The 27771-nt window shown below is 47.0% G+C and overlaps 1 protein-coding gene across 1 annotated transcript; it reads right to left on the bottom strand.

Moving 5' to 3' along the window:
- Positions 1-27641, bottom strand: ERCC3 (ERCC excision repair 3, TFIIH core complex helicase subunit). Its single transcript, XM_043576475.1, has 15 exons — positions 27531-27641; positions 26962-27167; positions 26072-26308; positions 24187-24236; positions 23618-23753; positions 23048-23212; positions 22360-22564; positions 19960-20274; positions 14683-14867; positions 11194-11396; positions 10408-10504; positions 9185-9302; positions 4587-4705; positions 2272-2424; positions 1-431 (listed from the first exon to the last, which is right to left on the bottom strand). The coding sequence occupies exons 1-15, from the start codon at positions 27556-27558 to the stop codon at positions 300-302; spliced, it is 2349 nt and encodes a 782-aa protein (XP_043432410.1). The 5' UTR covers positions 27559-27641; the 3' UTR covers positions 1-299.
- Between the last annotated feature and the right edge of the window lie 130 nt (positions 27642-27771).

Raw genomic sequence — 27771 nt, 5'->3', positions numbered from 1 at the left:
GTTGTTAAATGTTCCATTTATACACCTTAAACATTACAAAGATTTATATACAGGAATGACCACTCCCCAAGATTGAAAAATGGTCTAGGAACCCCCAAAAATATAGTCTCCCAACTTTTTCAAAAAGCCCTGGATGATTCACAAAGAGCCAAGCTCTCGATGCATTTTCCTCAATACAGTTAACAAACACTGCGTCTAGATCATGTTGGCCAATGCCAGAGGAAAGATTATGATACGGAAAATCCCTCTCCAGCGTTGGTGCTGAGGACCCTGGCTTGACCTGGGTGACCAGGTGGCCATCATTTCCTGAATCGCTTGAAGAGTGGGTGCACGTGCTTCGTGGAAGTCTTGCCCCGTGACGAGTGGTACTCCATGTACACGGTGTCGTCGGCCCCAGACATAGAGCTCATTGTGCCAAAGCGCCGAGACACCTGCGGGAGGACCCAGCCCAAGGTTAGTTTACAAGGAGAAAGACACTCCTTTTAGAACATTTATAATTGTAGTAAGTTTTTCAAAGTTTTTAATATTTTTTTTAGAACATTTATTGACTACTTACTATGTCTCAGGCATTATACTAAACAGTTCACATGCATTTACATGTTATTAACTCATCCAATCCTCCCAATCATTATAATCCTCATTTTACAGATGAAGAAACTGAGGCACAGAGAGATTAAGTAACTTGTCCAAGACTACACAGCTCTTAAAGAGACGGGATTTCAACTCTCGCAGCCAGCTTCAGATTCCCTATTCTTAACCATAATGCTATTCTGCCTCTCTTACTAACAATTTATGAACAGAATTTTTCAACAGTGAGAAGAGTGGTCCCCCAACAGCTCAAGACTCCACCATAAGGTTTTGAATCAAGTGGAAAGCCAGAAAGCCCTGGGCTTGAATCTTGGATCTACCTCTCACTGTGGACAAATACTGAATGTCTGCACCTCAATGAACTCATCTATAAAATGGGGACAGCCACATCTGTCTTGACATACATGGTGTGAACAGAAATCATACAGGCAGGGTTTGACCCAGAGCCTTGCACACCACTTGCACCAGATTACAAGCCTGGGGACATACAGGCACCAAGCAATGCCAGCCTGACCTTAGGTGACTCCCTGGTTGGTGGGATTGACCAGGCATTCCAAGGACACAGTGAGAGGCAAGAAGTTTCCCTGAAGCATCCATGAGGGAAGGCTCAGACACCTCCGAGCTGGTCTGGTCCCCCAGTCTCAGGCTAGAGGAAGGGTAGCACCTCCCGGGGGACAGTGTATTTCTTCCTTTACCCCAACCACTGCTTACCTCTTAGCTCTAATATCAATATAGTTTCCAATGCACCTGACTACACCGTACTTTTCTCTTGGAAGAGCCGGATAAGAACTCCCCATAAAGGTACTTTCATTAGTTATACCATATTATATAGGGCTGGGCACAGGCAGGCATTCAGTAACTATTTGTAGAATAAATGGAAAGTTCACTATTTTCAGAGAACTCTACATATTTTAATTAATTTTATTTTAGAGGCAGAGACAGAGCACTAGCTGAGGAGAGGGGCGGGGTGGGGGGGGACAGAGAATCTCAAGCAGGCTCCATGCTCAGCGTGAAGCCTCTATGGGGCTTTGACTTGAGCTAAAATTAAAAGTCAGATGCTCAACCAACCCAGCCACCCAGGTGCTCCTTTTTAATTTTTTTTTAATTTAAATTTTCTTGTTATAATGTGAGAGAGAGAGAGAGAGAGAGAGAGAGAGAGAGAGAGAGACAGAACTCTACATTTTTCAAGATAAATACTGAAACTAGCTGGGAGAGGATCCTTAGACCCACCTTACTGGACAGCTTACTGGACTAGACCCACCTAAGCTGACAGCTTAGCTCTATTACTGAGGAGGAAGCCAGAGTTGAATTGGCCTGTGCAAGGCCCTGGACGGCGGGCCCAGGCCTGCAACACCCCCTCCTGCAGCCACCTGGGAGCCGGCCTGGGGCCACATTTGCCATCCTGGACTCCCCCATTCTGTGCACAGAGCAGGGGGCCAGCCACAGACTATGGGCGTGGCCACATGAAACAGCGTGTCCAGAAGGAAGGATGCACCGAAAGGTTAACAGGGGCAATTTCTGTTATTTTCTTCTCCACAGCGTCCTGGTCTTTCCAAGTCTTTTTGGAGGTCACACAGGTGTGCACGTGCACCTGCACATGCACAGGGGACACAGTGCATGCGGGCGCATAAGAACTCTGTCCTTTGGGAGAACTGGCAGGTGGGGCCTCACCCGCTCACTCACCTGGCTGGACCTGGAGCCAAATTCTCCTGCCACCACCTCTTCCTCTGCATCCAGGTCAGTGGCTGCCAGGACCTTCTGTAGGAGCTGTTGTTGCTCTTCCCTCGTGGAAAACGCCAGCTCTTCGTCCTCCATACCAGCCAGCTTTGTGATCACCTATAAAGCCGAAATCAGCAGGCCACATGGCCCCTTCTGTTTTGCCTCCCTCGGACCCAGCTGAGCAGGTGGCTAAAAACGGAGAGCTCCTCTCTGGCATTGCAGAGACCAGCTTCAGAGCCATCTGTAACAGGGAGCTTAACTGATGACTGCGGGGCAGGAGATGGGAAGGAAATTCCAGAGACACCTCCTCCCAGAACAGCAAATCCATATCACTTACAGACGACCAACGGGACCTTGACAACTCTAATGCGCCCCCGTGGCAGTATTCCACCTTGCACCAGGTAAAGGAAGGGACCAAAGATGGAGGGCACAGCCTGCCGCCCTCAGGAAGGGTCTTCAGCCCCCTGGGCTTGGCCCATAGGACTTCCAGCAGGACGGCACTTAGAAATGAGAGCATGTCGGGGCGCCTGGGTGGCTTAGTCGGTTGAGCCTCTGACTTCGGCTCAGGTCATGATCTCAGTCTGTGAGTTCGAGTTCCGTGTCAGGCTCTGTGCTGACAGCTCAGAGCCTGGAGCCTGCTTCAGATTCTGTGTCTCCCTCTCTCTCTGCCCCTCCCCTGCTCATGCTCTGTCTCTGTCTCAAAAATAAGTAAAAACATTAAAAAAAAAAAAAAAAAAGAAATGAGAGCATGTCAAGGTGGGTTTGCAGCACTTTCTTCTAAGACAGCAAGAGAACAGCATGTAGAGATGTGGTTTTCCCTTCTTTGGAGGTGATTCACTATGAGGCCTACCAATTCCTGAAGAAAGCCAGGACTGATGACGTAGAGAAATCTTCCCCCCCGCCCCTCTAAATCTTCTCATAATTTTAATGAGAAAAAAAGGCCTAGAAGTAGGGATCTGGCTGAGCCCTTCAGGGGGCCACAGGCCCAGAGCATAAACATTGGGCGTTTCTGCCCTGGCCTGACCACCCCTCTGGAAAGTCCAGGGTCATGATCACAGGAGCTCTAACCGGGCTGCTCTCAGCAGGCAGCTCTGAAGGCAAGCGGGGCAAAGGCCCCTCCAACCAGCAGACAATCGCAGGTCCAGGTGCCTTTCTGCCAAGGGCACCTTCCAAAAAGCCCAGGACATGACCTGATTTGGCACATGTTCTCTCACTGGACTCTCCAGGGATCAGGACGTATGAACGTTACTATCACCACCTACTTTTCACAGACACATAAAAAGGTCATAATGCAAATCCTTCAAAATACGGCCAAGCATCCTGTCCTCTAGCCCAGCATGAGAAATCTGAAATTGTCACTGCTTCCAGCTAAAAAAGGAGGGGTCAGACAGCCCTGACCTCTTATCTATGGTTAATGACAGAAACTGGCCAACCTGAAAAAGACACAAGCGAAAGGATCTGAAAAGGCAGCCTGCAGTCTTCTGAGAACCAAGAATCTGGGAACCTACATGTTCTAGGGGTGTCCTTTTAGTCCCCAGCTTCCAGCACCCTCCATCCACCCCCACAAACAAAAACCTTTAGGGGCACAAAATCGTGACATAACCTTTCCACTTGTGTCAACAGAAGAGAACACAAACATGGCAGCCGGTAGAAGTCAGCCAAAACGTTAGCACCTCCCAAACTGCACAACCGTGGGTTCATAGCGCATGGACACCTGTGCCGTGAGGCCCCTGAGGCTGACTGACAGCACAGCTCGCCCAGCACCCGGTGGGGCGCCCCACTGGAGCTGACCTTGTATCACAAATCAGGTGTGTGAACAACCTGGGAAACCCTGAGCTCCAGTGGACAGCCACTGCTGGTGCAGGAAAGTAATCCCAAGGGGCTCAGGGTGGCACAGTGACGGCCGTAGCTCTGAGGTGTCCCGAGTCCTGCCAGGAAGCACATCTTCCTGCTGACAGCTAACATTCTTCTTCCAAGACAACTGTAAAATCTGAACAAGTAGACACTCCAGACTCCTCACTTCAGAGGCCCCATTCTTTAACCATTCACTGTGGGAAGCCCGGGGCAGGAAGGGATCCTGCACAATATTTTCCCTCAAAGTCCCCGGCAATTCGTGCAGAGATACAGGGAACGTGAGGCGGGGTTTCCAATGCCCTCATGCTCTGTGCCTGCCTAAGCTGTCCCCCAGTGGTGCCGATGGCGGCTCCCCCTTCTCCTGGAGGTGCGGGCACAAAGCAAGCCTCGGTTCTATTCTCACCACGCATTTAATGAATACATACCTTAAAGCTATAACCCTGGTCTACCAAGAACCTCTGCCGCTTGGTTGAGTAAGCCATTTCTTGTGTGTCCTGGGACACCAACGAGTAGAAGAAGGCATTGTACTCCTCTGCCACCATTCCTTAAGGGAGGCAAGGAAAAGACAAACATCATATGACTTCACTCATGTGGAATTTAAGATACAAAACAGGTGAACATAAGGGAAGGGAAGCAAAAATAAAAACAGGGAGAGGGACAAAATGTAAAAGATTATTAAATACACAGAACACACAGAAGGTTGCTGGAGGGGCTGTGGGAGGGGCGATGGGCTAAATGGACAAGGGGCATTAGGAGGACACTTGTTGGGATGAGCACTGGGGTTATACATAGGGGATGAATCACTGGAATCTACTCCTGAAATCATTTTTGCACTATATGCTAGCTAACTTGGATGTAATTAATAAAATATATATATATAATAATTAATATTATATATATGTTATATATAAACATAAATAAAATAGATTTCTTATAATTAATACTATTTATATATATTATTATTTCATACACACACACACACACACACACACGCACATATGTAACATATATAAAAAGAGAGAGGGAAGGAAAAAGGACAACATTAGCTGTTACGATGCCTGGAAGCAAGGCTCCAGGGCTCAAAAGTACGCTGACCCCGCACAATGTGAGAGTTAGGGCGCTGAACCCCTAACCCTGCAGAGCTGAAAACCCACATAATGTCTAATTCCCCCAAAACTTAACTACTAATAGCCTACTGCTGACCAGAAGGCTTACCAGTAATATGTTATACTTGATGAATATGTATTTTGCATGTTATACATATTACATACTATTTTTAGTATAAAGTAAACCAGAGAAAAGAACACATTATTAAGAAAATCGTGAACAAAAGTACACTCCCAGTACTGTAGTTATCCAAAAAAACCCCCACAGCTCAAACTACAGTTCAAGGGTCAACCACAATGCAGTGGGAGAGCTTTGCAGTCAAGGGGCTAATGGCCTGGACTCTGTGTGGGCACTTACTTCATCAAAATTAAAAATGTTTGGTTAAAGAACACCATTAAGAAAGTGAAAAAACAACCCACAGAATAGGAGAAAATATTTACAGAGCATGTATCTGATAAGGAATTTATATCTGGACTATATAAAGAACTATTACAAGCCAATAATGAAAAGATAAATGACCCAATTATAAAAAGAGCAAAGGATCTGAACTGACATTTCTTTTTAAAGAAATTTTAATTGTTTATTTATTTATTTTGAGAGAGAGAGAGAAAGAGTTCAAGCAGGGGAGGGGCAGAGAGAGAGGGAGAGAGAATCCTAAGCAGACTCTGCACTGATAGCAGAGAGCCCGATGTGGGGCTTGAACCCATGAACCATAAGATCGTTACTTGAGGTGAATTAAGAGTCGGAGGCTTAACTAAGCCACCCACGTGCCCCTGAACAGACCTTTCTCCAAAGAAAATATACAAATGACCAATGAGCCCATGAAAAGCATTGAACATATTAGTCATCAGGAAAATGCAAACCACAACCACAATGAGGTACCACCTGCCACTCCCTAGGATGGCTAGAATCAAAAAAGATCAGGGTGTCTGTGTGGCTCAGAAGGTTTAAGCGTCTGACTTGGCTCAGGTCATGATCTCAGGGTCCATGAGTTCGAGCCCCACGTTGGGCTCTGTGCTGACAGCTTGGAGCCTGGGGCCTGCTTGCGATTCTGTCTCCCTCTCTCTGCCCCTCCCCAACTTGCACATGCTCTCTCTCTCCCTCTCTCTCTCAAAAATAAACATTTAAATAAAAAAAAGTTTTAAAGAAAGGTTATTACAGCTATTGTCAAGGATGTAGAGAAACTGGATTCCTCACACATTGCTGCTAAGAGTGTCAAATGGTGCAGCTGTTCTGGAGGATAGTCTGGTAGTTTATTAAGATGTTCAACAGAGTTACCACATGACTCAACAATCTACTCCTAGTTATACCCAACAGATCTGAAAACATACGCCCACACAAATTTACACATGACTTTCATAGCAGCAGTACTCCTAAGAGCCAAAAGTGGAAACAACCCAAGTGTCTGTCAATAGAAGAACGAATAAGACATACAATGGAATATTATTCAGCATTAAAAAGGAAGGAAATACTGATACATACTACAATAAAGATGATTCTTGTGAAAACATCATGCTAGTGAAAAAGGCAGTCACAGAAGACCCAGACTGCATGATTCCATACATATGAAATGTCTAGAATAAGCACAATTATCAAAGTAAAAATAGTCGTGATTGCCTGCAGGTGGGGCTGGGAGGCAAGAAGAAAGGAAGAGTTACTGCCAATGGGTAAGGGTTTCTTTCCTGCAGCGATGAGAATATTCTAAACACAGACTGTGGTGATGGTTATACACTTTGCAATTATATTAAGAACCAATGGGGGCGCCTGGGTGGCTCAGTTGGTTAAGCGTACAACTTCAGCTCAGGTCGTGATCTCAAGGTTCGTGGGTTCGGGGCGCCTGGGTGGCGCAGTCGGTTAAGCGTCCGACTTCAGCCAGGTCACGATCTCGCGGTCCGTGAGTTTGAGCCCCGCGTGGGGCTCTGGGCTGATGGCTCAGAGCCTGGAGCCTGTTTCCGATTCTGTGTCTCCCTCTCTCTCTGCCCCTCCCCCGTTCATGCTCTGTCTCTCTCTGTCCCAAAAATAAATAAACGTTGAAAAAAAAAAAATTTTTTTAAAAAAGGTTCGTGGGCTCAGGCCCTGTGTCAGGCTCTGTGCTGACAGCTCAGAACCTGGAACCCGCTTCAGATTCTGTGTCTCCCTCTCTCTCTCCCCCTTGCCCACTCACACTCTGTCTCTTCCTCAAAAATAAACGTTTAAAAAAAAAAAAGAACCAATGAACTGGGGCACCTGGGTGGCTCAGTCAGTTAAAGTGTCTGACTTCAGCTCAGGTCATGATCTCACAGTTTGTGAGTTCGAGTCCCACGTTGGACTCTCTGCTGTTAGCTCAGAGCCCACTTCGGATCCTCTGTCCCCTTCTCTTTCTACCCCTTCCCTGCTCTCATTCGCTCTCTGTATCTCTCTCTCAAGAATAAACATTAAGAAACAACAAATTAATGAACTATTCACTTCCAGTGGACCGACTATATGGTATGTGAATTCTGTCTCAATAAAGTTGCTTGAAAAAAAAAAAAGAAAAAAAAAACAAAAAAACAAAAACCCAGGTCAGAAAAAAAACCTAGAGCAGAAGAATGATCACAGAAACTAGGACAGAAAATACTGAAGCCTGTAAAACCTGATCCTTCTGGAAAATCTGCACATTTTGCTTCACAGTCCAAATGTCAGCAGGTTCAATATCTGTGTACTGCCTCTGAATTCAATTGTTTCTTAGTCTTACAAGAGCTCACAGATGCAAAGATAGCAGCCAAATACGTTACATCAAATAGTATTTTTAAAAAAACAAATTCTACTCAAATTCAAAGGAGCTTTAAAATTAGATTTGTTTCTTTTGGGGGGAGGTAATGGGTAAGGCATAAGTTAATGAGATACATTCACATATACTAGCCAGATGATATTCCTGTCAATTTATAAAAGCTATCGTTTCTCCAGCAGCCTTTTACACTGTTCTATTATATATGGCTCCCTCCTCACAAGAGTCCTTCAAGAGTCCTTCAAGAGGACTGTCACTCCCACTCTGGATCGGAAAGCAAGGCTCAGACCGGCAAACTACCTGCCCAAGGTCACCAGGGTGGTCTGGTGCTCAAGTTCATGCTATTTCTACTAACATGCCCTGTCTCCAGTTTAAATACAATCAGTCGCCTCTTAAACACATTCTACAACAGTACGATTCCAACATATGCCCCTACCCTTGTTTCCAGTCACCCTAGCAGTCCAGCTGCCCCTAAGGAAAGCGAATTCCCTGAGGACAGGGCCTGTGTCCTGGTCTTAGGGCCTGCCTGGTCCCAGGAGGAGAGACGCGGCCACTCTAAGCGTCAGTCCCTGCCACACCCACCGTTAGGGTCAGGGCCCTCTCACCACAGGTAACAAGCAGAGACTCCGGCCTCGCACCCTCATTCACTAAGCATGACACCCCTGCTGCGAGCTGCCGCCCAAGGCAGGACTCTTCACAGGGTGCGCGCAAAGTATCCCCATGTGGCTGCCCGAGCTGCTCTTTCCAAAGCCCTCCCCAACTCCTGACTCAAGGCCCAGGGTTCAGTTCCAGCTCCCACATGGCACTGGCAGCCCAGCTCTGCTTCCTGCCTTTTATGTCCACAGCACTGCACACTCACACCGCTTCCCTGGCCCCTGATGGCCTACCAACGCGACAGCTGGCTTTGAGGACACCCAACGCGGAGCAGGCAGCTGCCACGGAGAACGCCCACATAGGAACTCCGAGGCCAGAGAAAGAACACGAGCCACACTGATCTTGGTCGTTGCTTTGGGACCCCTCCCTGTGCCATCTACTTAGCCGGGGTCCCGGCGTCCCGGGGTGCCTGCTCACCACCACGGGCATGCAGGCAGCACAGCCCTACCCTCTTCCGAGTCCAAGTGGCTCAAAAGGAAAGACTTGCTGGAGCAGAAGGCATAAGGCCGCCTTTACCTTTTTTGGCTCGGAGCACTCGCCCCAGCCTCTGGGCCTCCTGCCGCCGAGAGCCACCATGAGATGAGATCTGAATGAGAACATTTGCTTCTGGCAGATCAAACGATGTGTCACCCACCTACAGAAATGAAACAGCGTTGAGTTTGACAAATTTTTTTTGTTTTGTTTTTTATCTGGGACAAAAAGGAAACAATCAGTTGACCTGGAATTTAAATAAGCTCTAAAGATAATTGAGAGAGACAAACCCATCCTCTTCCCTCTGCACCAGGGTCCTGCGGATGCAGGCAGGCCTCTAGGACCTTCTGTGAACTCTCCTGAGAGCTGTCCTAAAGAAGCGGGTCAGGACTCCCAGTCCCCACCGGCCATCTCATTTATGCTCCCAGGCCAGGCTGCTAGGGACCAGAGACAAGAGGGCCTATCGACAGAGATTCTTTGTAAAGGATTACTCTTCTTTTTTGCTACAGAAACACGTCTGCACAAAACCATCTACACTCGTGACTGGAGGCCAATGAAACCATCAGCACATGTGGGACACAGGACCTGTCAGGGCCCACTGCCCACACCAGGCTAGATCTGGTCAGGGTAGCGGCCTTGGCTTGAGGGTTCCAACCATGGAGGTTCCCAGCACATATCTAAGTGTGGTACTTACTAACCCAGCTGTGATCAACTTTATTGGCAAACCGCATTTATTTTGAGCTTTGGGCCTGTTCTAATCTGAATGCCTGCTCTACACTGTTCGGCCACAGCTTCCAACAGTATCACCGAGCTGGGCCTTTGTGCATTCGCACCGTGCCTACATCCACCGCCCACCACACCACGGCACACGAACAGCCAGGATGAAGGCCCACAGCCCACAGGAAGCAAAAACTCCACAAAGAGAACCTCATCTAAATGTCCACTTCTGCCAGAATAGGTAATGAAAATTTTCCCCTGGGATAGAGAAAATACAATTTAAAATTCCTATATCCCCAAAAGAAGTGGGGAAAACCTCAGTCAAGTAAAGAGACTTTATAAATTGTCCACAACACATTCAACCCCACAAGTGCTCCTTCTGCTACCCATCAGAAAGCATTCCTGTCACCAGACACTGGAAACATGGGAATGAGAAGTGACACATGACGTCCCTTCAACAAACATGAATTCATGGCCCTCGCAATCACCCAGTGTCCCCTCTAGCCCTGAGGGTGCTGAGGCCTCACCACCACCCTGCAGGGCACACAGACCTTGGATATGAAGATGGTGTTGATTTTGGGGTTGTGCTTGAAATTCTGGAGAATCTGCATCCTCTCTCCCTGGGATGTAGGACCATAGATATAGGGTCTAAAGAAGAATGAGGTGTGTTAGGAGGACCACAGAATCACCCCCCAATTAACATCAGTAGGAAAAGGAATTCTTGCAAGGTTGCTCCCTCCCGGGAAGCCCTCCACCATGCAAGAATATCAGAGGGAGGCCCATAAAAATGAGGGGCTATAGACCCTCAGCCAAGGTTCTGGTCACCACTCTCTTCAGGATTTCCTCCTTCACTTTTTTCCTTGTTTCTGAACTGTGCTTTTTCCTGAATCCATGTCCCTCAATCTAAGCTTAGTGTCTACACAAGCAGTGCTAACACAGCATCCAGGTGGGACTAGGGGCCACTGAGGACACCGCTGGTGTTTCCTGAGAAGCTCTGTCTAGATGCAGGGCTGGCTGGGATGCTGGCCCAGCCAGCCTTGCCTTCCTGTCCCCTGTACAGTCTAACCTCAGCTCCACCAGAGTGCTCACTCGGCCTGCCATTCCAGATACCAACTTGTGCCCACCTTCGGAGCCCAGCTCATAGATGGAGCCCCACCAAAGCAGCATGACTCTGGCCCCTGACCCCTGGGCTGAGGGTGACCAGGCTGCTGCAGAACCAGACCTTCAGAACCTAAGAGAACTTTGAGAGGCAACGAAGGAAAACCAGGCACCTTCTGCACTCGGGTTTGGGGGAAGATTAAGCTGCCTTGGGGCAACTCCAACTCTTCACTTCTTACTTGTTCAGCCTAATGGCATATTCTTTCAGGGCAAACACATTGTCGGCAAAGACAATAATCTTGTCATTCCTCCTTTCATGAAACTTGATCAGAAACTGGCAAGCTCTGAATTTGTTGGGGTTCATGGTATACAGCAAGATTCGTTTCTTGGTTTTGATTGCCACATACTCCCGGTAAAACTCAGGAGACATCGGGCACCAAACCTGCGACACAGTAAGAATCAAGGGTCAGTTTGCAAATTTAAACATCACACAACTGGAAATTTTTAAAGACCATTAATTTAGCAGAACTAGCTTTAAAACAAATCAAAACAAAATTAAGTACCTAATGTTGAACAAGGACACTCTCATATTTATCTCTTAACACATAGATATAATAATAATTATTATTATTAATGTTTTATTTTCGAGAGAGCACAGCAGGGCAGGGGCAGAGAGAGAGAGGGACAGAGGATCTGAAGCAGGCTGTGCACTGACAGCAGCAAGCCCAATGTGAGGCTTGAACTCACAAACCTCGAGATCATGACCTGAGCTGGTCAGATGTTCAACCGACTGAGCCACCCAGGCACCCCAAACAAATGGATTTTTAAATGCATCGATATCTGGGGAATTACTTTCACACCAGCTCCAAGTAAGTAAAGGAAACCAGATTCTCAACCAGTGGTCCAAGTAATCCCTCCCGTTTAGACCACACCTCCACACACAAGTCTACACACAGCACTGCTATGGAGAAGCGCACACATACCTCCTAGCTCTGTCTGTTGAATTAGCCTAGCAATGACATCCTAGGAGTAATGAACACACCTAGCACCTAGATCTTGGTTTGTAAATTCCATTCTTTGCTAAAAGGGAACCTTGGAGAAATGGCTGATTTCCAGGGCCAGAATAGGTAGGGAAAGTACCAGATAAACATAAAATAACTTGCTGTGCCAGAAAGCAAGGAAGTGCTCAAAGAATGGGGACATGTAAAATGGATACAGGAGCCAGGCTGAAGGGGTCCCACTGGTCACATCTGAGACAATTAGATCCTTCAAATAAGAATGACAGGAACACTCTTTGGGCTCCTCTGTGCTAGGCCCTTGTGCATGGGCTACTGGCAAGCTTAAGGAAACTCAGACAAATATACTCAAGTGCCATGGGTTTTAAAGGTCTCAAGGCTGTGAACACGGAAAAATGACCCTCTGGAAACTTTGCACTGAACAGGCCACAAAGCCTATCCTGACAGGCTCTGAATTCTGGGGTGTGACCAGTGCCACTTCTGTGTGATCACCACAGACCATTTCTTCATGCTGCAACCACTGTGGACTCAGCTGCTGTCGCTCCATGCCTACCACTGGCCTGAACTCGAATTCATAGGTTTTGCTGCCACTGTCTTCTGGTTCCCCCCTGGGCTGTGTACTGTTATGACTCCGTTAGGATTTCTAGTTCTTTATAGCCAAAGCAATTCTTTTTCCACAGTAAAATCTTTAAAATCATGCATTTCACAGAACATGAATGGTCCACAGACATAGGAAGCAATACTCAAGGTCATTAGTAAACAGGAAAATACAAATTAAGATCATAAGGAATACCATTTTCATACTTAGTATGTCAGCAAACAATTAAAAGAAAATAAAACTCAGTATTATGTACTATAGAAGATGTGGAGTAATCTCACTCACCCGTGATGAGAGTGTCAGCCGGTCCAATACTTTGGAAAACAGTGTTTTCTAGGACACAACTAGTGAAGAGAACAGCCACACAGCCTTTGACCCAGATATGCTACCTCTGGGTGTATCTGCCAGAGCAGTGGCCTTCACAGTTCAATCATTTTAGGCCACAAACTAAACATTCATATGCATGAACACAGTTGTATTAAACAACATATACTCAAGAACAAAAACAAAAAACAACGTCTACCCTTAATGTACTTATGCATTTTGGCAGATTCTATTCTTTCCTGATAATGACCCAATAAAGTAATGTCACCGCCTACTATGGGACCACAGTCCACAGTACAAACAACACTGCTTTAGAAAAAAATGACCCAAGGCCCCAGAAAACAGATATAAAAATATTTTCAGCAACACTATCACAACAGCAAAAAAAAACAGAAACAAAAACAAAACACTAAGCTCCAAATTTATGAAGAATAAATCAGTGGCTTCCTAGGGCTGGGAGCAGAAGCAGGGATTCATGGCAAATGCGCATGAGGGAAATTTCTGGGGTGGTGACGGGGTGGTGGGAAATGCAATTCGAAACTGGAGGGTGAGGACAGCTACATAATTCCTTACACTGACTAAAATCACAGAATTTACTTACTTACAACAGGTGGATGTTATGAAACATCAACTTAACACCTCAATAAAGCTGTTACAAAGACAAACTTAGCAACCCAAGTGTCTGTCAACATTATTTTTAGTGTTGTGTAGTATTTCATCATATATCCTGTTGTGGTATATTTGTACAATGGAATACTGCAGAGCACAGCTACCTGCATCATCAAAAAAGTAATACATTACGCAAGGGATAAAAGTACCAAGCAAGGGACAGAAGTCATACGAGAACACACAAAACTAGGTTCTATTCTCATATACAGGAAGACCTTTTTTGAAGGCAACACTAAACAAAGTAGGTGATGGAAATATACACAAGAGGTAAAATAATAAAGGGAGAGGATGACAAGTTCTGTCGTGGGACAGTGAATCCCCTGGCGGGGGAGGGGAGACACAACTGGAGAGGATTAGGGCCCTCAGAGATTCTGGCAATGCTCTGTTTCGTAGGATGCGTGTTGATTATGAAGAGGCAACTACAGGGTAAGGAAGTTTTCAGCAGAGCAAGTCTACCTGCACAGGTTCCTCACACTCACCGTTACCCAAGAGGCCCCCTTCTGCCCTTGTGGGACAGAGGCCACCTGACCCTAGCCAGTGAGTGACAGTCATTTCAAGTTGCCAGGAAGGATGTTTACAATTGTTCCTTCTGAGAAGACTTACCTTTGAATGCGTATTTTCAACATTTACCTGTGCAGGTATTCACTGTGGAACAAGACTGGGACAATGTGTTTCCCAATGTGTTTAGAAATGATGTAGGCCACAGGTGCCTTCTGGGGACACCAAAACCCAAGAGGCTTTGACCCTGGGGTGGCCTGGACAGTGGCCCACACAGGAGCACCCAGGAACTCCTCAAAGGTGAGGGTGGGCAGGACCATCCAGAGGTGCTCACTCCCAGGGAAAAGGAGGAGTGGATTTGGAGGTCAAACTAGCCTGGATTACCATCCCGACTTGAGCACTTACTGACTGTGTGCCCCTGGAAAGGGGTTTTGTTTCACAAGTCTTTAGAGTGGGTAGAAAACTGCCCACCTCACAGGGGGACTGAGGGAACAGTATAAAGTGGCAACATTTCTGCTCAAGTCCTGACTGTGTATCTGCCCATGGGGAGGGGACCTGACCATCTCCCCTTAACCATGGGTGGAATCCCTCTCTCGAGGCCATACCAGGAAGGGGAAAGCTACCTCGGCACACTGGACTTTGGCGATGTAGCCATTGTTCTGCAGCTCCATCCAATTGGCTTCGTAGAGCTTGGGGCCAATCAGAAAATTTAAGTCGACAATTTTGTCATCTTCCCGGACGAGGGTGGCGGTCAAACCCAGCTTGCAGTGGGCCTGCACGATGGTAAGCACCCGTCGGAACATCCTGGCTAGGGAAACAATCAATGCATTCACACTGTCACTTTTTTTAACATTTTTTTTAAATGTTTACTTATTTACTTTGAAAAAGAGCACAAGCAGAGGAGAAGTAGAGAGAGACGGAGAGAGAGAAACCCAAGCAGGCTCTACACTGTCAGCACAAAGTCCAATGTGGGGCTGCATCTCACAAATCATGAGATCATGACTTGGGCCAAAATCAACAGCCAGAGGTTTAACCGACTGAGCCACCCAGGTGCCTCAACACTGTCACTTTTTTAAATGCTCAAGTACCACACACAGCCTTGCGACTTTACACGGGCCTGTGACACTAAGTGGGCTAACCCCGGGTTTCTGAATCATAGGAACCTGGCTCTAGACCAGAATGACTAGGCAAGAACACTTAATCATCACTTTCAGACCTGTCCAAAAGAAGGAAGAAAAAGAGAACCAAAGGGAGAAATGGCTTTAGGGAAGCTCCAAATCAGTGAGCCCCAGGATCCTTCCTTGTAACAGCTAAGCTACCAACAGGAGTGCAAATGGCGATCTGAAACACGATGTAACACTTAAAACACCAGTGAGCTCCAAATGATGCAAGGAATGTATTCATCCCAAAACTTGTACCCAGGATACCAGGAAGATGGCTGGGTGACCATGGGATCAGAGAAACAAAAGGAGCCTGGTCTGCTGGACTTCCTACCATCTTCCCAGAAAGCAGGAGACAACAGGGAGACATGAAACCCCAGGCACCCTCCTTAGGAAACTCCCTTCTCTGAGCTTTCCAATTAGATTCATCTGGTCCACGAGCAACCTCCTGTCTCTGTTTGGAATGTTCTAATTCTGGTTTATCAAATTAAATAAACACATAAATGGGATTAAGATACTAATTTCAAAAAGAACCAATTAATGGGTTTCCATGGGCTCATCCTTTAAAAATACTAATACTCCGGGGGCGCCTGGGTGGCTCAGTCAGTTAAGCATCTGACTTCGGCTAAGGTCATGATCTCGCGGTTCCTGAGTTCGAGCCCCAAGGTCAGGCTCTGTGCTGACAGCTCAGAGCCTAGAACTTGCTTCAGATTCTGTGTCTCCCTCTCTCTCTGACCCTCCTCTGCTTGCAATTTGTCTCTCTCTCTCTCAAAAATAAGTAATAAAACATTAAAAATTTTTTTAAAATACTAATATTCCAAAAAAAGGTTAAAATGTTTGTGTTTTGCTTATCTTATAATACAATTAAAAGTGAGGTTAGTGATACTGCAGAAACAGAGGTTAACAATCTGAGGAAGGAAGGGTCAGACTGCACCAGAACACAAACCAAAAACGTAAGAACAGTGAGATAGCAGAGGACTGTCTGGGCCCCTAGTAAGTGTCCAGGTCTTCCAAGCTTAAGGTGGTTTGCACATAGACTTGAAGACAAAGACCAGCAGCATAGTTATCTCCAAGGACTGTGCTGCTCGAAAAAAAGGGGAGCCAAGGACTGCAGACCAGGCTCCTCGTGTCAGAAGGGCATGGCAGCCAAGGCAATGGAGACAGCAACCTCATGCGAGTGCCAGGGAGGCAGCGCTGGGGACAGCCCAGAGATGCTATCAACCCAAGGGAAGCATGAGTCCGCTCCCTGCCTGGATACTCTGCAGCCAGAAAGAAGCCCCCGCTGTGGCATCTGCCCTACAGACCAGCCACGTCCCACTACCACATTCTCCAACAGCCATAGGGCTGTCAGGAGGAGGAACCCACATATGACACAGTGTACAGATGGTTAAGTTTTTACACAGCTATGTCCCTGTGAAATCACCCAGGTCAAGACAAGTGTTCCTAGCACCTAGAAGCCTCTCCTCTGACCCCGCCTGTCAATACCAACACTCCCCGCTCAAAGGAATCACCATCTCACTTGTCATCCAAACTTTGTATTAATAGAATCACAATACATATTCTGTGGATGTGATTTGTTTTGCTGTACATGTCACAGGTGTCAGTTGTCTCCCACTTCGTCCCTAGTCCAAGCACAGTGCTTGATACATAGTGGGTTCTTAATAAATACTTCCTAAAATAATGAAAGTGGCACAGTGCAGTAAACACTTAATACATGCAAGTCTGCAGTTACCGATATTTTATCAATACAGTGAGTGACACAATAGGACTCTTTTTGGACGATGTCTAAAAGAAAACAGCCATCTTTACCTCTTGAGATAAATCTCAAAGATTTATCATTCTACCTCATCCAACGTGGTATACTTGTTTAACAATCAAGAATCTTGCTGTGATTTGTTAGAATTCCCTAATTTAACATTGGCTCTCTGGCCCAGTGAGCATGGCCAGGCCAAGGAGCTCACAAGAACACAACTGAACTCAGAATTCTATTTAGAGCTGTTTGGTTTTACTCTCCTACCCAGCCAGAGACAAACTGACCCAGTGAATCAGGAAGAGAAAACACACAGATGGCAAGCATGAAATTTTGTGGGGTACACCCTGTATCCTCATCACCAGACAACCAATCTCAAGCCTGGCTGCCGCCCTCTGAAACCTGGAACCTAGGCTAAAAACGAACATCAACATAAACTAAGTACATACTCAGGTTTCCCAAGTTTCAAACACAGACTCCAAATGAACCACTGCACAGCACTTCCAAACTCATTTGTAGGATGTGATTCTCTAGGTCATCGATTTCCAATCCAATCAGAGCCAGTAACCTCCTGCTCCTTAAATTTTTTTTTTGGAGTTTTTAAATTAGCACACAGTAAAAAGTGACCTTTTGCTGTGGGTGGATGGGATTGGTTCTCTAAATTTTAACACATGTGAAGATCTGTGTAACCACCACCACAATCAGGATACAGACAAACCCTGGCACCCACTGATCTGTTCTCCATCACTAGTTTTGTCTTTTCAAAGGCACTATACATCATATAACCTTCCAAGATGGGCTGATTTCGCTCAGCAAGTACCTCTGAGATTTCTCCAAGTTGTTGCATTAGCAACAGTGTGTTGTTTTGTGGCTGAAAAGAGTTCCAGGGGAGGGACCTTCCCATTTGTCTATCCAGTCACCCGCTGTTGGGCATTTTGGTTGTTTCCAGGTTTTGGAGACTCTGACTAAAGCCCCTATGAACATTCATGTACAGGTTTTTGTGTGAACCTGAGTTTTCATTCTCTAGGACAGATGCCCAGGGGTGGGCCTGATGAGTCACATGGGAATTTTCTAAGAAACTGCCCAACTTTCCACAGTGACTGTACATTTTGTGATTCCTCTGGCGGTGCATGCCAGCTGCTCTGTACTCTCGTCAGTTATTGTCAGTATTTTCCATCGTGGCCACTCTGATGGGTGTGTGGCAGCATCTCGTCGCATGGTATTAATGTGCACTTCCCTCAGGGCTAATGACGCGGAATATCTTTTCAAAGGCTCCTAGGCATCTGTATATTCTCTTTGGTGAAATGTCTACTCTTGTCTTTTGCCCATTTTCTAACATCTCTGCCACCGCCAGAATGTCTAACTGGCAATCAAATGAACGTGCCTAAAGCCGAACCCCTGCACTCTGCAAACCTGTTCCTTCTACAGCTTTCCCCAGTTCTGTAGCTTTCCTTCCAGTTGCTCAAGCAAAAACCCATATGGTCATCCTTGATTTCTCTTTCTTTCAGGTCTCATGGCCAGCCTGTCAGCTCTGCCCTCACAACACATCCAGAAGTAGATTACCTTTATTCTTACTGGTTCAAGCCTCTTGGTTGGGCCCATCCAGCTGCTTCCACCCTTGCCTCCTTCCGTTTATTCTCAGCACAGCAGCCAGGGTGGTACTTTCATAGTACATGACAATCAGATCATGTCACCCTTTGCTCAAATCCCTCAAATGGCTTCCCACCCACTCATAGAGTACAAGCCCAACACCCTACAGTATAGGATTTGGCCCACACTCTATCCTGCCTGGCCCTCTCTAACCTTGGCTTTGGCTGCTCTCCTCTATGTCCCTCCTGCCGCATAGTCATCTTGCTGCTGTCGGACCGTGTCAAGTACTCTCCCACCTTGGGACTAATGCTGCCCTGTTCCTTCAACCTGAACGACCCCCAATCCCTACGTGGCTTGCTGTGAACATCAATAGGTACCCTCAGACATGCAGGAGGGCTGGAGGGGTTCTCATTAACTGAAAAGAATGATGCTAGGGCCACCTAGGCAGTATTTTGAACACTATGTGAAAATGCCTCTGATTTCATTTCATGAAGAGAAATCCCTAATTTACATTTAACTTACCAGAGCTTCCCCTTCATTTGTTTTATCAATGAATACTGGAATACTATGTGGCAATAAAAGGGCAGATACTACCAATACAATGTTATATGGGTCAACCATCATGCAAAGTAAAAACAGCCACATCTAAGAAAATATATATTATATGAGTCTGGAAAATAAATGAAATATTTACTATTATATATAACATACATTCCTTAAAACATATATGAATTATATATCATATGATTCACATTATGGAAAAGGCAGGTCAACTATAGAGACAGGAAGCACTTCCATGGTTCTCTGGGGCTGGAGCTGAAAACACTGACTGTAAATGAGTATGAGGGAGAGGTTCTAAAACTGGATCACGGTCACGGGTGCACAACTCCATAAACCTGTGAAAAATCTTGAATTGTACATTTATAATAGGTAGTTTTTACTGGTGGAAATTGTATCAATATAGCTATTTTTTTTAAAAAAAAGACTGCCTGCAACACTTGGAGAAGTTGGGCTTCTGTAACGTATCAAGGATCAATACTTCAATTCAGCCTTCAAATAAAACAAACACCATTACGGCAAGGACTTCAGTGCTGCTGGTCCAGTTTTCACAGCACCATAAGCCAACCGGTTAAGGGTAAACTGAACCACAACAGTAAGATTGAGGAAGAAGGGAAAAGCCATTTTCTGAATGACTACTGTGGGCCAGTGATTCACGAAGCTGTCTGCCACCCACCCTCATGCCCACCCCCCCACATGCTTCAGACTTACTTTAAAACTTTACCCAGCAGACCTTTCTAGCAAGACAGATGAACTACACAGCAGTCTTCCCTCCACCCAACGAATAGAAATCAATTTTTGTCTCTGCAATGAGCAGGTAGCTCGGCTCTCAGCCTGCTTACCTGGTATGGTATGTACTTCATCCAGGATCATGAGGCCCCACTCCTGAGTTTTGAGCCATTCCATGACTCGCTCAGCCTCCCAGGACCTTTTGGTGGTGTGGCCCAGCATGGAGTAGGTGCTAATGGCAATGGAGCAGCCGATGGGCTTGTCCTTGGCATCGGAGGTGAAGCGGCAGATCTGGCTGTCATCAATGGTGGACCACATCTTGAACTGGGCTTTCCACTGCTCCACAGACACAGCTGAGTTGCCCAGTACCAGACAGCGCTTTCTCACAGTGCAGGCAGCTGTCACACCAACCAGGGACTTGCCAGCACCTATATGAAACCAAAGGGCAATGCCACCCAAGGCCAGGTTGCAATGAAAGACAAAGACAGGGGTGCCTGAATGGCTCAGTCAATTAAGCGTCCAACTTTGGCTCAGGTCATGATCTCACGATTCGTGAGTTCGAGCCCCACATCGGGCTCTGTGCTGACAGCTCAGAGCCTGGAGCCTGCTTCGGATTCTGTGCCTCCCTCTCTCTCTGCCCCTCCCCTGCTCATGCTGGTCTCTCTCTCTCAAAAGTAAACATTTAAAAAAATTTTTTTGAAGGACACAGACAGAATCCACACACAAATCTGGGTGAATTACTTGCAATAACCCTCACAGCCGATACCATGAGGCACTTCTTGCTCCAAGGTCTGTTTTCTTCTCTATAAAAAGGAGACACGTCCAGCTCACGCACAAATGTGACAATTAAGAGAGACAGGCACCAGGCCCTCCTGTGGCATTTTCCATGAATTTTGGATAAGAGACCCTCTTATTGCTGAAATTGTGAACACGAGGAAACGAAAGCAGAGGTACACGTGGCCCCCGCCACGGGAAGGTGGTGCCTCGGAGGAAAGTGTGCCCGGCACACAGACCACACCGAGGGCCCAGTAGAAGGCAGCTCTTAGACTGCACAACGTGCTGGGCTGAGAATTCAGGCATACGGGAAATGTGTACACTACTGGCAAAGACAGGCGAAATTCCAGGGCTTCCAAGTTTACTATCTTCCACCATTTGAAGATCAAGATAAAAATCAAGCTATTCCTTTAAACAGCATTTCCTCCTTCACCAGGCATGTGCATCAAAATCACCCAGGGAGATTAAAAAAAAAAAAAAAAAAGAATGTGGAGGCACAGGCCTCTCCCCTGGAGATTCTAACCTCCTCAAGTCTGAGGTAGGGCCCCCAGGTGAATGTGCTGTGACCTCTGGCCAAGAACCTCAGCCAGGACCTGACATGACTTAGGACAAATGATATCAGACAGGTGCCAAGGAGGCTATACTCTCCTTTCTTGGATGTGCACACTGTAATAAGCCATCCAGGAACGAGCAAAGCTTCTCTGCTATGAAGTCTCCAAATACACACACTCACAAGCTGATTGCAAAGGATGAGACCCTAACTCCAGTGTATAAGATATCACCTCCCCCTGCAAGTGCAAGCTGGTGTAGCCACTCTGGAAAACAGTATGGAGGTTCCTCAAAAAACTAAAAATAGAACTACCCTATGACCCAGCAATTGCCCTACTAGGCATTTATCCATGGGATACAAGGGTGCTGTTTCAAAGGGACACATGCACCCCCATGTTTATAGCAGCACTTTCAACAATAGCCAAAGTATGGAAAGAGCCCAAATGTCCATCGATGGATGAATGGATAAAGAAAATGTGGTGTATATATACAATGGAGTATTACTCGGCAATCAAAAACAATGAAATCTTGCCATTTGCAACTATGTGGATGAAACTGGAGGGTATTATGCTAAGCGAAAATAGTTAGAGAAAGACAAAAATCATACGACTTCACTCATATGAGGACATTAAGAGACAAAACAGATGAACATAAGGAAAGGGAAACAAAAATAACATAAATACAGAAGAGACTCATAAATATGGAGAACAAACTGAGGGTTACCGGAGGGGTTGTGGGAGGGGGGATGGGCTAAATGGGGAAAGGGCACTAAGGAATCTACTCCTGAAATCATTGTTGCACTATATGCTAACTAATTTGGATGTAAATTTTTAAAAATAAAAAATAAAATGAAAAAAAAAAGACAGCACCTGCCCCACATCACTGTCACTGCCCAAGATCTTACACATTGCTTAGTCGATGTGTTTACCATCTGTCTCTCTACAACCAAAATGAGCTCCCCGAGGTCGAAGTGTTGTTCTATCCACCACTGTATCCCCACTGCTGAGGTCAAAGCCCTGCACACAGCAGGCACTCAAATAACTGTTAGGTCACGGATCAGGGCGTCATCTGACCTCAGCTGCTCCCTGGCCAGGTATGATTTAGAGAAGGGCACACAAAGGAGAGCGACAGAAAGCTGGCAGACCATGACAGAAGAGTCTGGCCACCTTCTTCATTCAGGTGTCACTTACCACAAGGAAGAACGATGACCCCTGAGCGGGCACGTCCATTCCCAAACATCTTCCGTAAACTCTTTTCCTGATAAGGTCTAAGGACGGCTGTGGGTTTCAGGTCAATGTTGATATCAGGGTTAACAGAATCATTCCGGAAGTCATACTCTGCCAACAGGGGGTACTCCAGGTGGATACAACGTTTCTGGAGCTCTTCAATCATTTCCTGGGGAGTGAGCATGGAAGACATTTATAATCTTGTTAAATCCTAAGCATGCTCATAAACTATGCATAATCCAAGGGGGTTAATGGTCAAGAAGACAGCATTTTATGTAGGCTTTTACAATTTCAGATCTTGATCTGCTTGATATCAAGTAGATATCTTCTTGATAACAGCTGGGTTAAAGCACAGAAAAGCAACTCAAGTTAAGGACACAGACAAAATTAAATCCAATCACCAAAATGCCACCAAAACCACCAAAATGCCCCTCAGACACTTCCCACATCTCCCAGGAACTTGTGAAGACTGACCCAGCAGCCAGAGTCACAGGACACTCAGATCTAACCCCATCAGGAGGAACGATGCCACAGCTCACAGACACCATAAAGGAGAAAGCAATTTCAGGAAGACACAGGGATCCCTTCCTCTCACACAGACCGCAGAGTCCATGCAGGGCTGGGCTGCTTGGAGAGGGGTACGTTCACTAACCTGCTTGACTTCAAAAGATACTGTCTGGGTCTCTTCTTCTTCTTCCTCATCCTTGTCCATTTGTTCGTAGAAGTCAAACAGGTCTGTGGGGATATCAGATTTTCCCTGTGGGTCCGTCACCCGGGAAGTGGAAGGCCCACCACTGCCCTCAGCAGTCTTGGCGATCTGTAAGAAAGGCAGGATCTGAACCTCTGTGCAACAATGAAACCTCATGCCACCAAGCAAGAGCCAAAGTTGAACAAGCAACTGCAGCTGTAAGAAGACGGGAGGGGTGCCTGGGTGGCTCAGTTGGTTGAGCATCCGACTTCAGCTCAGGTCATGATCTCGTGGTCTGTGAGTTCGAGCCCCGCATCGGGCCCTGTGCTGACAGCTCAGAGCCTGGAGCCTGCTTCGGATTCTGTGTCTCCCTCTCTCTGCCCCTCCCCCACTCATGCTCTGTCTCTCTCTTTCTGTCAAAAATAAATAAACATTAAAAAAAAAAATAGTAAGACAGCAGGGTCCCAAGATGCAAATGCTGAACTGAATGTCCCAATGCTCCCACTACCAAGGGTGACCCAGGAGCCCACTTACAGCCGACTTGCTCGTGAACGTCTCTGTGATGAGCTCCGTGGCCTCCCCGTCAGAGTTCCGCAGGCGGCACTCCCGGATCACCGGATCCTGGAGAAGATGCTGGATGACATCAGGGTGGGAGCTTTCAACGAAGTACCTAAAAGAGGGGAGGGAAGGAGGTGACTACTGAGCAGTACACCATTTCCAGAAGGTTCTGTGGCTCATTTGATCAGATGGGCTGGAAATAGTGGCTCTGTGCTTCTCTCAATCTCTTAGTCTCCCATACCCTTGGCCAGATCTGAGCTGCGAGCTACTGGCCAAGATATAACAAATGAGGTTGTGGACAAAATCTGGCTTTGAGGTCAAATAAGGAGTGGCCTGAGCCTCAGCGTCACTGCTCGGGAGTGGGGAACACGGTGGCCAGTAAATGAATTCCCAGTTTTGGTCACTTCCCTTCGCTCATCCCTTCTATCCCCTTACTCAGGGGAGCAGGTGCTGGTGCAGACAGACAGCCCACAGACATCAGCTCCTTGCCACCTGCTCTGCACAGGGCACAAGTGCCTTGGGGGGCTTGTCACAGGATCCCTTACCTGTTGTGCTTCAGGACCAGCTTGACTTTTCCATAGCTGACAGTACACAGCTGCAAAGAGTGACAACATCCAACAGGCACAATTAGCAATACTCGGCTCACTAGGGACACATTCATTAGTGGGCATGTCTTACTACCTACCAAGTGAAGACTTCAGTTTACCCCAATGTGCAATCCTAAAGAAGTCAGGTCTGCCAAAGGTGACCTTTTTCTTATTAAACTCTACTCTTGAGAGTAAAACCTTGCTTTTGCCTGGCTCTTTCTGATGCACATCTTAATTTATAAAATGCTACGTAAAATCTTTCTTTTATTTTCCCTTCCCTTTTCTTCTCCATTCCCACAGGCCCCAACCTAATCCAATGGTTCATCCAGCCACACCAGCATTATTACAGGTCCCAGCACAAAACTCGCACAGAGCATGTATTTAGTAATTGCTGTGTAAATTAAATGCAAAACCCCCTGGCCTCCTCACCAATGTTTCTATTTCTCCCAACTAGAATGTAAGCTTTGGAGTGCCTGGGTGGCTCATTCAGTTAAGCGTCCGACTCTCGATCTCAGCTCAGGTCTTGATCTCACGGTCAGGAGTTCAAGTCTCACACTGGGCTCTGTGCTGGACATGAAGCCTACTTAAAAATAACAATTAAAAAAACAGAATGGAAGCTTCTTGACAGAAGAGACTACAGCTGAAATCTTCTAGGTTCCCAGCAATCTTCAGGATGGAAAGCAGCAGAGGTTGTATGGTGGCCGTGGAGATCTGCCGCTCAGCTCTCAGGCTGTGACCAGCCCCTGCTGCTGCCCTTCTGGATCCCCTGCTGCATTATACCAACACCTACATTCCTGCAGGCGGTTCCAGGTCAAGACTGAGCACAGCCAGTGTGCTAATGCAGGGTTCATTCCAGCAAGGTGAGGCCCTTCTCCCTGGGCACCTTTCCATATCACAAGAAGACAGAACTCCTACCAGAGCTCCTGTCAGCTTCCCTGAGATCAGATGCATCACTGTACTGACGGTCTGTGGCACTCACCAGATCTGGGGGTCTGAATCCAACTCCCTTAGATCAGCTGAAGGTGACAAAAGCCACTGTCATCTATTCTGAATGGCATTGACCTGTCTCTCAGGACAAACCCAAGCATGTCCAATGCTCTTCATATGGAACCCTATCCACTTCAACATTTGCAAGTTCTTTTTGATTTTCCCTAATGGAAAGTGTTGACTATTGGTCCCGTGCAGGAATTCAGCCTTAGACAGAGTTTACCACTTATATTAGTCTGCTCAGCTGCTGTTCAAAACACCACAGACTGGGTGATTTAACAACAGAAACATTTCTAGAAGTCCTCCATCAAGGTGCCAGTGATTAGTTTTTAGTTAAGGCTCTCTTCCTGACTACATTTTCACTATGTGCCCATATGACCTCTTCCTTGTGTACATGCAAAGAGAGCACCTGAGCTTTCTGGATGACTATTCTTAAAAGGATGCTAATCCTATTGGATCTGGGCCCCACTCTTCTGATCCCATTTGACCTTAATTACTTCCTCATTACAAATATAATCACATTAGGGGTTACAGCTTCATATGAATTTTGGAGGGGACACAATTCAGTCCAAAACACCATTCACTTCTGGCTGCATTCCCAAATAACCCTGGCCGAATGGGCCTGAATTAGTATCCCCAATGTGTTAGTGTTCATTGTATCAGAGCGCTCATGAGAAGTGTGGCCTCAGCAAGAAGAGATCCAGAAGAGAAGCAGCTGTGGGAATCAGTTATGTCTCTCCACACGAGATCTGAATGACATCTTCATGATGGCCACAGGTTGACAATGGGTAGTACCTGTCCACTATTAACACATTCACAAGGAAGGCAAAAGCGCTGGCCTTAGCTCCCCACTTGCCTTAATAAACTGAATAATTCCATCAGGGACTCCCGTCTTGCTGAGCTTCCTGAGGTATTCAGTGATGTCACTAGTTTGTAGCCCAACACTGACAGCTGCATACAGGGAGTAGGCAGTTAGTTTGTACTCATGCACGTGGGTTGGTCGGCACACTGGCTCTGCAATAGCCACCAGGAAGTCTTGAGCATATTTGTAAACCGGAGAGAAGGCTTCTAAGAAGATGTGGCCATCAGGAGCCTAAGAAACACCAAATGGACATGACAGACAAAACAAAAAATAAGAAAACCAAATGAAGTGTAGAGACTATTAGACTCTTTCCCACACCATTACCCAGAAAAGATAAGCTGCCCAAAAAGGGATCTTTAACACCAAGGATATTTTTGTAAGCCCTCCTTCAGCCAACTGTGGGCCTGTTACTTTAATCAGATCCAAGGAATGGAGAGATTAGAAGAGCAGGTTTCCGAAGTCGGTTTCCACTCTTCTTCACAGGGAAAGCCCACGTTATTGGCTATCTTCAATGTACCTTTAGGTTAGTTTTCAAACGAACGTAGACTATTACCTACTTCAAGCTGAACAACAGAGTGGCCTAGCAAATATATAGCTTCCATTACTTTTTGTAGATGGGTAATTAAAATGTTACACAATAAACAGCATTTGCTCAGTAAATAAAAAAGTATTTCCACGCATGTGGTAGAGCTGAAGGGAAGGGGAGAAGGAGGGGCTAGAAACGAAGGCTAGTGTGCCCTGGGTACCTGCTCCTTCTCAGACTGCTCAAACAGCATGTGTGAAAGCCGTCTCCCAGCCAGCTCTGGAGGGCAGTACCCTGCATTTCCATTTGGGGTCCAAAAACCGAACCAGCTTGGCTCTGCCCTGGCGGAGGGTATGCTTACCACCCAGAGGGGCCTCGAGGTGTGGTCGTCCTTCAGCGGCATCTGCAGCCTGTAGTCCTTGGCTCCATATTCATCAACCTTGGTGCCGGACTCATCCACCTGCTTCCCAGCCGCCGAGGGGACCGCTTCCTGAGAGTCGTTCCCGGGGACGTCGTCGTCATCTTCTTCTTCATCCTCGTAGTGCCGCTTCTTAGACTTCTTCTTATCTGCAGATATGGACACAGAAGTGAGCGCAGCAGGAGCCTAAGGTTCCCTCCGCACTGTTGAGTGACATTTCGAAGGAAACTGGCAGCAGCCGTACTTCATTCACCAACGCCATGCACCCCTAGCCAAGAGCCACCTGCGTGCCGCTGGCGTCCTCTCCCTCCAACGCTTCCCACCCGGCCCACGACGCAAGGCGGCCCAAAGGTCAGGGATCGCCCCCTGCCCAGCAGCTTGTCGCGACAGCATGAACAGGCCGCGAGACACTGCGGGGCCGGCAGCCGCTGAGAAGCCCGGAGCGGCTACGACACAGGACGACGGGGAAGGCGAGCGCAGGCAGGCCCCAGAGCGCCCGCGCCACGTCTCACCGCGGTCTCCCCGGTCTCTTTTGCCCATGGCAGCAACAGCACCACACAGCCGGTGCCGCCGAGTCTCCGCGGCGGCTGCTCCCAACGGGGCTTCCGGTTCACACCGGACGCTCTTCCGGCAAACGCACAGGAAGTCCCGCCTCTGGGCGCCGGGTCGTTGGGTGGGCGAGCTAGCCGGGAGACTAAGGGGTGTCTGTTGTGTTCCCGTGTTGCAGGCCCTTTTTCCCCAGCCGTTCTTTCC

Source organism: Prionailurus bengalensis, chromosome C1 (assembly GCF_016509475.1).
Source record: "Prionailurus bengalensis isolate Pbe53 chromosome C1, Fcat_Pben_1.1_paternal_pri, whole genome shotgun sequence".
NCBI classification, from domain to species: Eukaryota; Metazoa; Chordata; class Mammalia; order Carnivora; family Felidae; genus Prionailurus; species Prionailurus bengalensis.
This window is presented reverse-complemented; position numbering and strand designations above follow the sequence as displayed.